The sequence below is a fragment of the Podarcis vaucheri genome (assembly GCF_965113315.1).
Source record: "Podarcis vaucheri genome assembly, chromosome: 6".
Taxonomy (NCBI): domain Eukaryota; kingdom Metazoa; phylum Chordata; class Lepidosauria; order Squamata; family Lacertidae; genus Podarcis; species Podarcis vaucheri.
The window spans coordinates 45,038,324-45,053,467 of record NC_138764.1 but is presented as its reverse complement, the minus strand read 5'-3'; the positions used below and the strand labels follow the sequence as shown (position 1 = coordinate 45,053,467).

General features: G+C 40.3%; 2 protein-coding genes across 4 annotated transcripts in view; both read left to right on the top strand.

Annotated features, from left to right (window-relative positions):
• The window catches only part of EFCAB7 (EF-hand calcium binding domain 7), a gene marked incomplete at its 5' end in the record, with an annotated part of 57,630 nt that extends 54,225 nt beyond the window's left edge, over positions 1-3,405 (top strand). The window contains one exon of one of the 3 annotated variants that reach the window (XR_014220935.1): positions 1,306-3,405. The remainder of the gene's footprint in view (positions 1-1,305) is intronic. The other 2 variants (XR_014220936.1, XR_014220937.1) reach the window with 2 other exon arrangements.
• Positions 1-15,059, top strand: part of PGM1 (phosphoglucomutase 1) — a 29,423-nt gene extending 14,364 nt beyond the window's left edge. Inside the window, exons 2-11 of the mRNA XM_082227601.1 lie at positions 4,359-4,521; positions 5,323-5,469; positions 6,190-6,315; positions 7,226-7,416; positions 8,402-8,556; positions 10,151-10,266; positions 11,384-11,519; positions 11,949-12,132; positions 13,555-13,689; positions 14,369-15,059. Of these exons, the coding sequence (XP_082083727.1) occupies positions 4,359-4,521; positions 5,323-5,469; positions 6,190-6,315; positions 7,226-7,416; positions 8,402-8,556; positions 10,151-10,266; positions 11,384-11,519; positions 11,949-12,132; positions 13,555-13,689; positions 14,369-14,458 (1,443 nt within the window). The 3' untranslated portion in view covers positions 14,459-15,059. The remainder of the gene's footprint in view (positions 1-4,358; positions 4,522-5,322; positions 5,470-6,189; positions 6,316-7,225; positions 7,417-8,401; positions 8,557-10,150; positions 10,267-11,383; positions 11,520-11,948; positions 12,133-13,554; positions 13,690-14,368) is intronic.
• The last annotated feature ends 85 nt before the right edge of the window (positions 15,060-15,144 follow it).

The window sequence follows — 15,144 nt, the reverse complement described above, 5'->3', positions numbered from 1 at the left end:
AATTAAGTAGGTGTGCTTGCAGGAGCCAGGGCAACAAGGCCCACTAGTGCAATGGGACCCCTAGTCAGCCCCAATTATCAGCTGGTCTGGAGAACCACCGGAACAGCATGTGGGAGAAGGAGAGGAGAGGTGGCGGAGGGGAGTCGTTTCATCAGGTGAACTGAAATGCTTGCGACTGGAAGAGTGTTATGTTGACTTCTCCTGCAGGGTTGTATCCAACTAGGTTCTACTCAGAGTAGACCCAATGAAAGTAATGAACCTAAGTTAGTCATGTCTATGAACTCCAATGGCCTCCTCTGAGTCGGACTAGTATTGGCTAAAATCCTATATACGGTATCTTCCAACTGAAAAAGCATGATACATTTTTTTTAAGGGTTACTTTTCCATCTCACCAAAAATCAGTGCTGTTTTAGAAGTCCCGGCACTCACCGGGAACACCTCCCTTGTTCTCTTATAATGGCAGTGGTGACCACCTGAGAGACGCCGTAACTGAATTCTGGCTGAAAAAGAGCCCTGCCAAAAATTACTATAACAGAACAAAGAAACAAAGAAACAGGACTTTTTAATCCAAATGATAATTAGACTGCAATTTAGTTCATAGCACACTTGTTTAAAGTCTGTTGAAACTGGTTATTTTGTGCAAGTAATTTTGTACACAGCTGCTACAGTTGTGGCTTTAGTTCTAGAAAGCTCTTAGTTTACCAGTGTTTTAGGTCATGGAATTTAAGACCAGGATCACCTCACATTATTTATTTGTGTGTGTCATACATTAAATACAATTTTATTAAATATTTTTACTTCTGTGAAATATTTTTCAACATCTGGTAATATATTTATGACCTTCATTCATCAGTAGTTGTGGGAGTTAAATGAAATATGCTTCCAAGGACACCTGCTATTAGAAACTTCTTATGAGATAAACATATCACTTCTTAGGTGTGAGCAGTGGTAGGTGATAGAGGCAGGTACAATTACCTCTTTAGGAATGATGAATCCAAAGGATTTCCAAATAAGACTACAAATACTTGAGAAGTGATTCATTACCTTTTATGCTGGTTATTTTTCACTGGCTCCTATGGGACTACACTACTGTAAATGGTTGGCCAGTTAAGTAATGTATTTTCCATTTTTTACATGATGATTTAATTTAATTAAGGGAAGTTAATACGTTAGTAGCTCCCTGACTTGGCATGCCTAGGCAGTGATATCTATAATTGGACTTGTAATTATAGGATGGTTTACAGGGCCGTAGAAGCCACATTTAGACTGCTGATGTGTCGTTCCGGTTTCCTTCCTGTCATATAGATGTTCTAAAGAAGAAAATGGTACTACAGACAGCAAGTAGCTTGACTGGGGAATCTGATCTTTACTATTTAAGGGCCCAAGAGCCAGCCATGTGAAAAGAAAAATGGAGATGTACTCTGACATGAATTTGATTAAGAACATAGGTAACACAATGCAATTTAAAATGACAGAATCCATCCAGGTTATATAAATGGATTTATTTTGAATTGGTATTTCAAATAATCAATTTATTTTCCACTTTAGGAAATGCAGCAGATGAAATACGTTTTGCTTAAACATTTTTCCTTGATCTACAGAGAACTCTTGTGTAGAGAGAGAGAGAGAGAGAGAGAGAGTATATGGATGATTTCATGGTTATGTTCTGCTAAGGGACATTCTTTACCTTTGGGGTGTACAAATGAGCTGTTTGGATAGCTGCAGGAAATGAGATTGAAAAGTGCATGTAATGTTTGAGTTGTAACTTACACCAATTTCCGCCCTCTCCCGTTCTCCCTCCCTCTCAGTCGCATCCTAATTGAGCAAGTTCCTATGAACTTACACAAGAGTCACAACAAGCTATCAGTATACTTACTGCTCCTGAATATGGCCAGCTAAGTCGAAGTTCACATTGCTCTCACCCCAAGGGGTCAGAAGAGAGACACAAAGCTCTTCTTCGCTCTTAATAGGAAAGCACCAAAATACCTAAGAGAAAAGTACCAGCCCTATTTATCTTAAAAGCAGGTAGAAAACATCAGAATGTTGCCAGGCTTGAGGAAGTGTGTTTATTGATGAGATCAGTTGCATTGTTCTGTGTTAAAAGATAAAAAATGATCCTGTTAGTTTTGAAAAGGGGTCAGAGTTAGTACCTAATCCTTAAACCAGGTTAGTGATATAGCTCGAAATAGCTAACTACTATTGATGGCATGTTCATGGTATTCCCTAGGTATGTTAACGATAGGTCATTAACAGCAGAATTGGGGCGTGATCCAAAAGGTTGCCTCAAATGTGCATGGCATCAGTAAAAGCTGCTGAGCCTTCAGCCCACTTTCTGTGTGAACAATATTTAAAACAATTCATTCTTACAATATATTTATATATAGCAGCATTTATTTTCATGTTACCAGTGCATTTCCTATTGATTCCAATTATTTAAAATAAGTCATATACAGATGTCTTAAATAGAAGATAAAGAATTAACAAATATTAAATAACATAACTTTTAGAGGAGGCTAAAGTTGTATACTTACACCATTCCATATGCAGTTGATCTGCCCCATCCCCAGCTGTTCAAAATTCCTTGCTTATATATTACGCAACTGACCTCCATTTCTTCAGTCTTTCTTTATAACCCCCCTGCTTCTTTAATGCTATTATTAACATGACTATTGTCACTTGCTCCCAAGCCCTCCTGACTGATTCCTCTTTATGAGATTCATAGTTTTCGTTCCATGCTTTTACATGCATTGCTAAACCATTGGACAATCTTGGGTAGATAACATGCCTCCACTCTTCAGGATTTCTGACTCTGACCCAGGATGCTTGGGTAAGAATCTGTGGCAGATGTTCTCTGGAGCCAGCATTGTAAGTCCCCATGGCTGGTGCAGACGCCTTCTCTTTCCTCTTTTACATACTTTTGAGTGTCAGAGGCAGGGAGAAAATGGGTCAAAGATTTCATATGGGTCAAGGTCTTGATAAGGCGGCAGATGTTTGCGAACATACAAAGGGTTGAATAAAGACTTGCAGGGAACAAGTTCCATGCACAAAACCTTTCCCCTGGAGAAAAGGTGTGTATGTATTGGGGGTAATTTCCACGAATTCTTCCTTTCTCTCCTGAAAATCTGCTATAGAGTTGGGTGATCCTCCTGAACTGTGGGAGGGGTTGCATAAGGGGAATCCATGCACATGACTTGCATCCCTCCAGCGGAGACCCTCACTGGATTGCAATCCTTCCCATAACTAGTTGGAGTTCTGTCTGTGGAAGAGCAAGATTGGATCAAACTCATATTTTATTAATATTTAGTGTAAGAAAGTACAATGGCTCTTTGGCTTCATTGGTAGTGAGAGGCATCTTGATGAACCATACTGAATTACAATCATAGACTCATAGATTATCTAGTCCAAGGAATATGTTTTGGTTTTCACTAATATGTATATATTAGTGAAAACCAAAACTTAGCTGTATAGTTTACTTTATAAGGGAAAAACCACTGGTTGCAAAAGAGAAACAGGTACAGTAAAGTTTCTGTTGGAGAATATTTAATAGAAATGAAATACAGTGAGAATTGCTACATTTCACTTCCTTTAAGCAGCACAGAAACACCGAAGATATGCTCAGTGCTTGTCCACACTTCTGCTTGCCTTGAAAGCACCACCTCAAGTGGTTTTCCCCTTGGCCGCTCCTTTCCCAGTGAAAATGCATTCTTTAGCTCTAAATAGGAACAAACTGCAATCTGCAGAAAACCCAGTTGTTTGCTCAGTTGAGTGCTAAAGAGCAGTTTCCTTCCCCAGGGAAAGCACCAGGACAAGAGGAGGTGTGGATAAGCCCTAAATACATGCAGTAATGCAATGGAGGCTACCTAGAAGTGATCAGAAGTCTTTTGGCATTTCAAATACATAGAATGTGACCCTACAAATATATATGAGTTAAGTAAGAACAAAGTCATAAGTTATGGAGAATTTTTTCTTTTTCTTTTTGATTATTTGTAAGTATTTATTTTTTATAATCTTAACTTGCATATAACTAAAACCTATCTTAAAAAAGTTACGGTGGAATATTAGAGCTCAAAACAAACTTGCTGCACTCCACTTAGTGCATGGAAAACTGCCTTTAAAAAAAAAGCAGCACAGTATTTCTAAGAAACTTTGAAAGGATTTGCTCATATAGAGTTAGCCAGCATCATGCTCTGCAGATGTTGTTGGACTCCAACTCCCATCAAGGATGGGAACTACAGTCCTACTTTTGCAGGGCACTATGTTCACTACCCTGATGCATAGCAACCTTTTTTTTTTAATGTTCACAAGCCGTATGTCTCTAATGCACTGCTATTTCCCCTTCCCTTGAATTGTTCTTTCAGATTGGCCATTTAGTAATTGGACAGAATGGAATCCTTTCTACCCCAGCTGTGTCCTGCATTATTAGAAAAATAAAAGCAATTGGCGGCATCATTCTGACAGCAAGCCACAACCCTGGTGGACCTAATGGGGATTTTGGAATTAAATTCAATACTTCAAATGGAGGTGAGTACTTCTGACTGCCAATCCCACTCATCACCTGTGATCGCCTCCCTCTTGACTGTTGTTAAATCCATTGGGTGGGCTGCTTCAGGGTAGAGCAGAAGTTGAGGAAAAGGGAGAGGGAGGGAGTTTGAAGGGGAAACCAGGAAGGAATTGTAGTAATTTAGCAGTGCAGTTAGAATGCTACACTTAGTTTCAGCAGTGCCACAGCAATGCATGTTCTGAGGCAAGGATAGCCAATGAGGTGCCCTCCAGAGGTTGTTGGACTACAACTCCCATCAGTCCCTGCAAGCATGGATAATAGTTAGGGATGATGGGAGTTGTAATCATTGGTACCACATTGGCTACCCTTGTTTTAAGATAATGCTGCATTTACTACTTTTTTACCCAGACACGTCTTGCTTGGGTTAAAAAGCAAACAAGGTTTTCCTTAAAGAAAAACAATGATAATATAACTCCATTTAAGGTGTTGTTTCTTCTATGATCTACACTGCCAATACATACTCATTTCATATGAAGACAGGAATGACATGTCCATTTAAATATAAAACTCCCTTTGTGTGTGTCTACACACACACACACACACACACACACACCTTTTGTATCGTAGGACGTTGTAGCTTTCTTTTACCACTGATGTGCTGGGAATTATGCAAACAGTTTTGGGTTAATGTTCTGAGCACATACATTAAATCTACCTCCTTTTATCATTATCTCCAGAGGCACACTCTTCTATCTCTGACTCTGAGAGCATATCTGAGCATATCTTTTGTGGTCTGCCATAAAAATCTGTTTTCTCCCTAGGGCCTGCTCCCGAAGGAATTACTGATAAAATTTTCCAAATTAGCAAGACTATTGAAGAGTATGCTATATGTCCAGATCTAAATGTAGACCTCAGTACCATTGGAAAGCAGCAGTTTGACTTGGAGAATAAGTTTAAACCATTTACAGGCAAGTAAAATCCATTTTCTCCTCTTATTAATGAAGGTTCTCACTTGCAATAGCTAGCAATTTAAATATTATAGTATTGTTTCAACTCTGAAAGCCTCAAAAGGAAACATTAATTGGACTGGGTTCAGACATGCTTGACTTAACTTCATTTCCTTGCTTAGAGTAGACTTACAAATAATCATGACTAAATTCTGGATCCAGCCCATATTCTCCTGATGAGAGGACATGTGATCAGCCCAGGCAACAAAGACACATACATCTATGTTTTTGGTTTTGTAAAACGCTAACTTGTTTAGTTCCATTTTGAACTACCAATTGATCTAACAAAGTTTGCCTCTTATGTCCATATCCCACTTTTACAATTTGGTAATTGTGAACTATTGCCACGGGGCATTGTGCTAGTGGGTTTGTACACAAAAATGTTGGGCAGTTTCACAAAGGACCAAGTTGTAAATCTCAAACACTATTTTCCATTGGGGTTATATTAGCACATACAAGTTTGGAAAGATGAGAATTGTTTCCTGAAGTTGCGCATCTTTTGTACTCTTCCCTCAAAGTGGCGATGTTCCATATTTGTATACAGTAAGCACATCTCATGGGCGTTTCCCCTATTACTGTTGCCAAACGATCATCAAAGTATCTACTTGTATTGAATTAGTAGTATCTTTTATATCATCAGGTTCTTCAAATAATTGTGGGTTGTTCTGTTTTATTTTTCAGTTGAAATTGTGGACTCAGTAGAAGCTTATGCTAATATGCTAAGGAATATTTTTGATTTTAGTGCACTGAAAGAACTACTCTCAGGTCAAAACCATCTAAAGATTCGGATAGATGCTATGCATGGAGGTAAGAAAGATTAAATAGGGACACTTCCACTGAAAAAGTACAAATGTTCTACTCTAAAACTGCTTGAAGATATATTTCATATTCTGATAAGGAGACGAAGAGAGACTGGTTTTTTCCAAGCACCATCACTAGCTTGAGGAAGCCATTTAAAAAAGGCCTTGTGTTACAATACTGTCAAGTTTTCCACCTTCCTCTTCTTTGTTCCATGAGCTTGAGGTGAAGTTCTCCTGAACAGGGCTGCCACTACCATTAGGCAGTGAGACAGGTATTGAGGGTCACAGGTATTGAGGAGCCAGTGTAGTGTAGTGGTTAAGAGCGGTAGTCACGTAATCTGGGAAACTGGGTTCGAGTCTCCGCTCCTCCACATGCAGCTGCTGGGTGACCTTGGGCCAGTCACACTTCTCTGAAGTCTCTCAGCCCCACTCACCTCACAGAGTGTTTGTTGTGGGGGAGGAAGGGAAAGGAGATTGTTAGCCGCTTTGAGACTCCTGAAGGGGAGTGAAAGGCGGGATATCAAATCCAAACAGAGTGAATGGAGTTGTGTGTCTGCCTTGCACCCTCAGAGTTAGCTGCTGTCAGGTGCAATGAAAGAAGATGTTCCATTGCTTAGTGTTCAAGGAAAATTCTAGTTTGGTTGGCCTCTGTTTGTAGAAGGGGAGAACGGCATCTTGCCTCAGGCAGCAAAATGTCTTGCTCCAGTGCTGCTCTTGAACTTCATGTACCCAAACAATTTTGTGCATATTAAATCTTGTTGAAACACTTGTGTGAAGTGTTTAATGTGTATGAGCAGTCAACCATTCCTTAACCACATGCATTTTATAGCAAAATCTTTAAAAGAATACAATAAACTTTTGATTGCCAGTAATTTACACGTGTTTCTGTTTTATCTGTCCATTCATTGCTAAATCAGTTGTCGGCCCGTATGTAAAAAAGATCCTCTGTGAAGAACTTGGAGCAGCAGCAAATTCTGCTGTGAACTGCGTACCCCTCGAGGACTTTGGTGGTCACCATCCTGATCCCAACTTAACCTATGCTGCTGATCTGGTCCAGACCATGAAGACGGGAGAATATGATTTTGGAGCAGCCTTTGATGGAGATGGGGTATGTGGAGCTATTTTCCTCCTGGTTCTCTCAAAGAGGAGAGGACTGTTCCTGACAACATGTGGAACATGAAGAATTGGACTAGACCTATCATTGGCACAACTTACCGTATTTTTCGCTCTATAAGACGCACCAGACCACAAGATGCACCTAGTTTTTGGAGGAGGAAAACAAGAAAAAAAATATTCTGAATCCCAGAAGCCAGAACAGCAAGAGGGATCTGGCTTCTGGGATAGCCTCTTGCTGTCCTGGCTTATGTGATCCCGGGCAGCGGGATGAAGGCTCCCCCAAGTGCCACGCTCCCTTTAAAGAGCGTGCGGAGCCGCACACACACTCCACGCAGCTCTTTAAAGGGAGCGCTGAGCAAAGCCTCCCGCCTGCATTCGCTCCATAAGACACACACACATTTCCCCTTACTTTTTAGGAGGGGAAAAGTGCGTTTTATAGAGCGAAAAATACGGTATATTGAAATCTAGGATGAATTAATTGCTATGTTCTGGAGTTGTAAGGGGAACTTGCTCAGGACTGTATGCTGCTTATAGAATAATTATAAGCTAGAGGGTTGTAATTTGTATTTATTTTTTGAGCAAAGCTCTATAATGGCAATCTTCCTGCATAATATCTGGAGAGTGCCAGGTGAACATGGTGCTAAACTGAGCATAAACATCCCACTCATGTTATGCAAGTAACATCAAAATGCACATTTTAAAAACTACAATATTAATGTTTATAGAGTCCTTCCCACAGGACAGCTGGGGGCCTGGAGGTGGGAAGGGACAGTCCAGCCAGGACAGGTTCCGAGGCGCTGTTCACTTGCCGCCTTCTCTCTCTTGAAATCCTGGATTATATTGTCAATCTGTCTTCAACTTGATCTTACTCTCAGAGTTTATGCAGAGTACACTTTTGATTTTTTTCTTCCAGCCATTTGTATCAACGTGGTAACAATCTGTCGCCACTATTATTTTTATTTTACTGTCTTCATTAGGATCGCAACATGATACTTGGAAAACATGGATTCTTTGTTAATCCCTCAGACTCTGTTGCTGTTATCGCTGCAAATATCTTCAGTATTCCTTACTTTCAGCAGACGGGTGTTCGAGGATTTGCCCGGAGCATGCCAACAAGTGGAGCAATTGACAGGTAAGATTCTACATGTGGAAGGCCTTCTGCTTGATTCATTTGCTTCAGATGGCTCCTCCTTTCTGTCAGTTGACTATCAAGGATGGTTTATGTAAATTATGGGTGAACCATGACTAGGAATGAATATGTTTTACACTCTCACATTGTATCCTATTAGGGTGGACAGATGCAAAAGAGAACAGGGCTCTGACACCTTTAATAGCTGTGTACAAGAGAGAATTTCAGTTGATGTGGCTTGATTGATAAACTACTCATGTTGAAAACTCACTCTTCTCCACAACTATGAAATGTCTTTTCCTGTGTGTGCTTTGGGAATGTTTGTAGGGATTGAACGATATAATAACAGGAGTGAGGATGATCTGTGTGCAGACGGAACTGGTCGCATGAACTGAAGGTTCCTTTGGAGTCATGGGACTTGAAACCAAATTAACAGATTTATAGCATCCCTAATTCCTCTTTAAGATGGTATTTTCTTAACTGATGCCTGTTCTTTTAAAATAGTGGTTCTTAAGTGTTGGCTAGATTTTTATTACAGCATCTATTAAATGGATTTGTTTTTTAACAGTTTTTAATTGGTTTTATTGTATGTGTCAGTTCAGTGATCAGTCTGTTAGCTAAGGGGGAAGATAAAAATTTTGAACACACAGGAAAGTGTTGGGGTTTTTTAGTGTATTTTTAATTGTTGTTATGTACTGCAAACAGTATTGGCTTGGATTCAAGATACTACACATGCCTAGTAAGGTTCTGGTTGTTGTTACTATATTATTATATAAACAACAAATCTGCCAGGCAAGCTACTTTTGGGACTCTTCTCCCATTTTAAAAGTGCGTTGTCATGAAGCATGAGGGGCTTTTATTTAAGGAAACCAAATCCAAAGAGCCCCTTTCAGCACACAGATCAAGTTGCATTGGACCTTTGGGACCTGACCTTGCTCTCAAGGCCCCCTTTGTCTAAAATGTTGGAATCTGATGACTTCCAGCTCATCCATTCCTAGCTGATGCTTGAGTAAGGTAAGCATGCTCTTTAAAAGCTCAGGAAGCTGTCTTATACGTTGCTCCATCTAGCTCAGTATTGTCTACACCAAGGGTCAGCAACCTAAGGCCCATGGGCCGGAAGCAGCCCGCAGAGGTCGTTTGACCGGCCCACGAACCACCCACTTGCACGCTGTGCTAAACTGGCACAGTGCAGCGCAGGGACTCGCTTCTGCAGCACCAAAAATCACGTCTCTGCATGCACAGATGCAGATGTAGATGCCGAAAATCGCAGGCATGCATGCTCACGCATGCGATCTGGCCCAGAAGGGATCTCTGCAGGACCGATCCAGCCCAGGCAAGATAAACTTGCTGACCTCTGGTCTACACCGACTGGCAGCAGCTCTTTCAAATGGGGGGACATTCCTGCCCTTACCTGGAGATGCTGGGGACTGAACTGGAACCTTCCTCATGCAAAATAGTTCTACCACTGAGCTATGGCCCAAAGGGGCTGACCTCTGAAATGAGCCTTGCACCTCTGGTTTATTAAGTGGAATGCCCAATAACAGCTGTTCTTCTCTATAGTAAAACATTGGTGATTCTCTCTTGACCTCTTTTGCAGGGTGGCCAAAGCGACAAAGATTGCTTTGTATGAAACGCCGACGGGTTGGAAGTTCTTTGGAAATCTGATGGACGCAAGCAAACTGTCCCTGTGCGGAGAAGAGAGTTTTGGTACTGGTAAGTAAACAGCCTCAAATATCCAGTTGCTTTATTTCAGTTTTTGTACCCTGCCTTATATATTGTGAACAGAAGACCACAACATACCAAACTGACTACAATAATATAAAAAGCAACATCCAAACAACATGAAAAATTGTTTAAAACAAAAAAAATGCTACTATAAAATGTAAACATGGTTCTTGGGAGGGGGGATAACAGTCAAGACACCATACAAAATGCATAAACAGTAAATCAATTCCTGTTTACAAATATTTTAATAAAAAGGGGATTATAAAATACTTTAGCCAAAAGTATCTCAACACTCAAAAAGAGACACTACAAGACAGCTCCGTCGGTAGAGGATGAGGCTCTATGATTCTAAGTATGCACGCTTTATAACTACCTTTCCATCAGACATAGCATGAAGGCTTTAATCCCGTATACCAGTACATTTATGTAAGAGTAAGACACATTCTCCTTGGTGGGGCTTATTTCTGAGTAGGTATGCATATCACTGTGCTATAAAGCAGAGAAATCTAGCTTAGAGCCAGCAGGAGCAGAGGTATGGATTGAACCCCGTGATTTTATTTTCTTAAACTCTTAGGGTGACATCTAATTGTGGCCGCCCATCAATGGCAGTGGACTTCCACTGGGGCAACATAATTTACTCTTCCTCTATTTCCCCGCAGCCTCCATGAAACCTCTTATTTGTTCAGGAGGATTAAAGGTAAAACAGATTGTGGGGGGGGGAGCAAAGAAGAGGAAGTTGTAGAAGGGGAAATTCATTTGCATGCTGCCCTTAATATAATAAGTTTATAAACCAAACTTAGTGTGGACTATGCTTTCTGTACAAACCAGTAGATAACAAACATTTTTACCGGAGAGAGGTCTTAGTATGCAAAATACTTGTTTCACCCCTCTGATCATAGCACACATATGTTTCTCAGTTAGTGAAGCATCAATTGCCTATTCTTTATTATGCTTTTAGTGCAGCCATCTACCAACCACCTGTATTTTGTGCAAGGTGCAAGTTTTTTGAGTTGCACATTAGGCATCGTTTTATTCCACTATGGTTAACCCAAGTTTTTCTCTGGTTGTTCTGCTCTTCCATTTGTCTGATTTGTGTGTGTTTCAGGGTCTGACCATATCCGTGAAAAAGATGGACTCTGGGCAGTCTTGGCATGGCTGTCAATCATCGCTGTCCGTAAACAGAGTGTGGAAGAGATCCTGAAAGACCACTGGCAAAAATATGGGCGGAACTTCTTCACAAGGTGAGGATTAGCAAATTTCACGTAAGAATTGTGTCATGGCAGTGCCACACATTTTATATGTGGTTAGCTGGAATGAGTAAAACTCCCATAGCCCCATATTCCATGAAAGGAACTGATGTGCAAATTTGGAGAATCAAATTCTACACCAAATGTTAAAATATCGATCAAACAGCCTGTTTGAATGTGGCACGGGGGAAGGGGGACCAAAAAAGCCATTTTACAGATTCAGGAGCTGGGGTGGTTGAGTAGGAACCAAAGAAGAGAGCTCTCCCTACTGCCCCTTATTTTTAATCCAGCGCAAGGTTTACTAGTAAAGCACCCAGCAGAGACTGTATAAAAAGCTAAACATGAAAAGGCATGTCGGGATGTTGGTGGTTACTGGTCATATTTGCCCCTCTGTCTCATTAAAGTCTCCCTCATTACTTCTAGGTATGACTATGAAGAAGTGGATGCTGATGGTGCCAACAAGATGATGAAGGATCTAGAGACGATGTTCTTTGACCGTTCTTTTGTGGGGAAGAAGTTATCAGCAGGGGACAAATCTTACACTGTGGAGAAAGCTGATAATTTTGAGTACAGTGATCCTGTGGATGGAAGCATCTCAAGGAACCAGGTAGAATAAAGATGGACTCGTAGATTTAAATTCCTAGAAAGATATGCTTTGCCTTATAAACCAATTTATAATGATACCCTTAGACATGCACACAGCTTACTTGAGAAAAAATAATAATTTTGTATTTTGTTCCATTTTGTAATGGTAAGACCATGCCTGGTCACCTGTGGGAAGCATAGAAGCCATATCAGACTTCTTTGTTCTTCCCATGGCTACAAGGAGCTATTATGCTAAACAATAACTCGCACAATTTTAGCCTTATAATCACAATTTCTATTGGAAAATGTCATAAGAATGAATGCCTCTTATGTTGCCCTCCATCTCCTGAGGTCCTTTTGACTTGATCTGGAAAAGCAAGAGAACATTTCTTTTGGACTCTTGATCATCTAAATCAGGCTTCCTCAACCTCGGCCCTCCAGATCTTTTTGGCCTACAACTCCCATGATCCCTAGCTAGTAGGACCAGTGGTCATGGATGATGGGAATTGTAGTCTCAAAACATCGGGAGGGCCAAGGTTGAGGAAGCCTGATCTAAATAGTTGTTGCAGACTGTGCAAAAAGAGTGCCATATCCTCCTAGTGGTGCAGCAATAAAACTGCTAGCACATTTGCAAAGCAAAGCAGGGTCTGGTCTGGTTTTAAATTGGATGGGGAACTGCATATTGAGATTCCTGCATTGCAGAGGGTTGGACAAGATGACCCTTGGGGACCCTTCCAACTCAACAATTGTATGATTCTAGGATTCAATATGAGCATCTCTCATATTGAAGGCAAATATACTTCAGAGCTAAAGTGACACAATGCTTGTCTGTTTCAATGAACAATAGTAAAATGGGTTGCTTCTCTAGGAACTATGAAGTCATCTGTCCTGCTTGGGTGCAGTTAAGCTCACTTGGAAATAATTTGCCTATCCTGGTTTCACTGGCCTCAGCCTTTACATTAGCCCCTCTAGAAGCTCTTTTAAAAAATGTTTCTTTGCCCTTTTCTTGTCCAGTGCTATTTTGTGTGGTGTCTGCCTTTCCTGAGTTTTCCTATAAACATAACTAAGTAGTTCATTTAGCTGGATAATAATTAACGGACAAAGGAACTACAAGAGATATAACTTTGTTGTCCCTGAGAGGGGGCAATGACAATAAAGATATTATTATTATTATTATTATTATTATTATTATTATTATTATTAATGACATACATAATATTATTTATTTTATGCATCTTTTTTAGCATGTGTCGCTCTGTTCAGCAAAAAATAATATTTGGGACTCTTGTCCCCCAAACAGCAATATATCAAGGATCACCAAAGAGGATAGTTCACCAGCTGTCGGATGTGGTTTTCTAAACGCATACACACTTTTTTGTATCTCTGCAATCTGAAAGGAGTGGCCTTCCAGGAAAACGGTTGTTGTGTGTTTTTCTCTTGCTAGGGTTTGAGGCTGATCTTTGCTGATGGTTCTCGCATCATCTTCAGACTAAGTGGTACAGGAAGTGCTGGAGCAACTGTGCGACTGTATATTGATAGCTATGAAAAGGATGCACCAAAAATATATGAAGATCCACAGGTAGGCTTCAGGACCTCATTCTGTTCCATCTGTCCTTGAGACTCCTTTCCTTGGGTGGGGGTGCTTAGATTCTCATCATTAGACTAACTGATACAGATTTTCATAAATGTGCTCAATTTTTGATTTATTTGTAGCGAAGACTGTGGGAGGCGAAAAAAGGAAGCATAGACTGTCCTGGTCAGAAAAGTAAGAAACAGGGATGCTAATATATATTAGCATATTTCTGAACAAAGGGGTCATAATGAGGCATACAAAGTACCAAAGCTTATTAAATGTGTGACTATGAGTGCTAGAAAGTTGTCATTCAGTGAAAACTGTGCTTATCATGATTTTGTAATGTTAAAACCAATATTGAGTCTGCACTGCATAGGATGATTATAGCCATGAAGCAGAGGCAGATTTAGGGTGCTGAGTCGAGGAGGTGCCACAGCGGATGCCACAACAATGATGTAGAATGGAAGGTGAGAGGCAGGAAGGGCCCCCCCAGATTTTGGCGTTGCATTGCACAGGGTGCCACTGAAATTTGAACTCCCAAAGTCTGCCACTGAATGAAGGTTTTTAGATCTCTAGCTTTATCCGTCTTTGCAGTGCTTCTGAATATTATGAAATAATAAACGCTGCACTGTTTCCAGGATTTTGATTTATTTCCCTAATTTTTGCCTCTTTCCCTTCATTGCAGGTCATGTTGGCTCCCCTCATCTCCATTGCACTGAAACTTTCACAGCTTCATGAGAGAACAGGCCGCACCGGCCCCACAGTCATCACATAAATGTAACACATGAAGGTTTCATGGAGTGACTGGCAGCTGTCAATTGGAATTAGCTAGTTTTACTTGCTGTTATCAAGTTTATCCCTAAAAATGCTAGCTAACACTGTATTTAAAAGCCCTATAAAAGGATAGATGTGATATTTTTTAAAAGTTTACACTATGTGTATGCTGATATACATTGTCTTTTTAATGTCACCTGTTACCTTTATCATTCGTGCAATGGACTTACTTAGTATATACTGCCTTTTGGTTTAGCAGGAATTGTAAGATGTGGCTGTACAAAAACAGCAATGGGAGTAAACCCTTGAAAAAGATTACTCTTCCTTTCTCAGGAGATCCTCTGCACAAAGGTGGTTTTCTTTTGTTTTATTGGCAATGTGTAGGCTTTCTTTTTAGCTTTGTGCAACAAAATGTACAATCACTGTGAACAGCTGTCTTTCCAATCACCATGGAATGTCTTATTTCCAAAAGAAAAACAAGAACCCCAAAGAATCAATTGAACTTTGTCCCATGATCTGCCATACACAGATTGCACTGCCAGCCCTGCACAAAATTCACCATTGATACAAATGTTACAAAAGATTAAAGAAATGAAGCAGTATCACTGTGGAGTGGTTTTATTTATTATGGATTATTTTTATTATCAGCTATCTGAAGTTTATATAGCAATCTTATATAGTCATGCT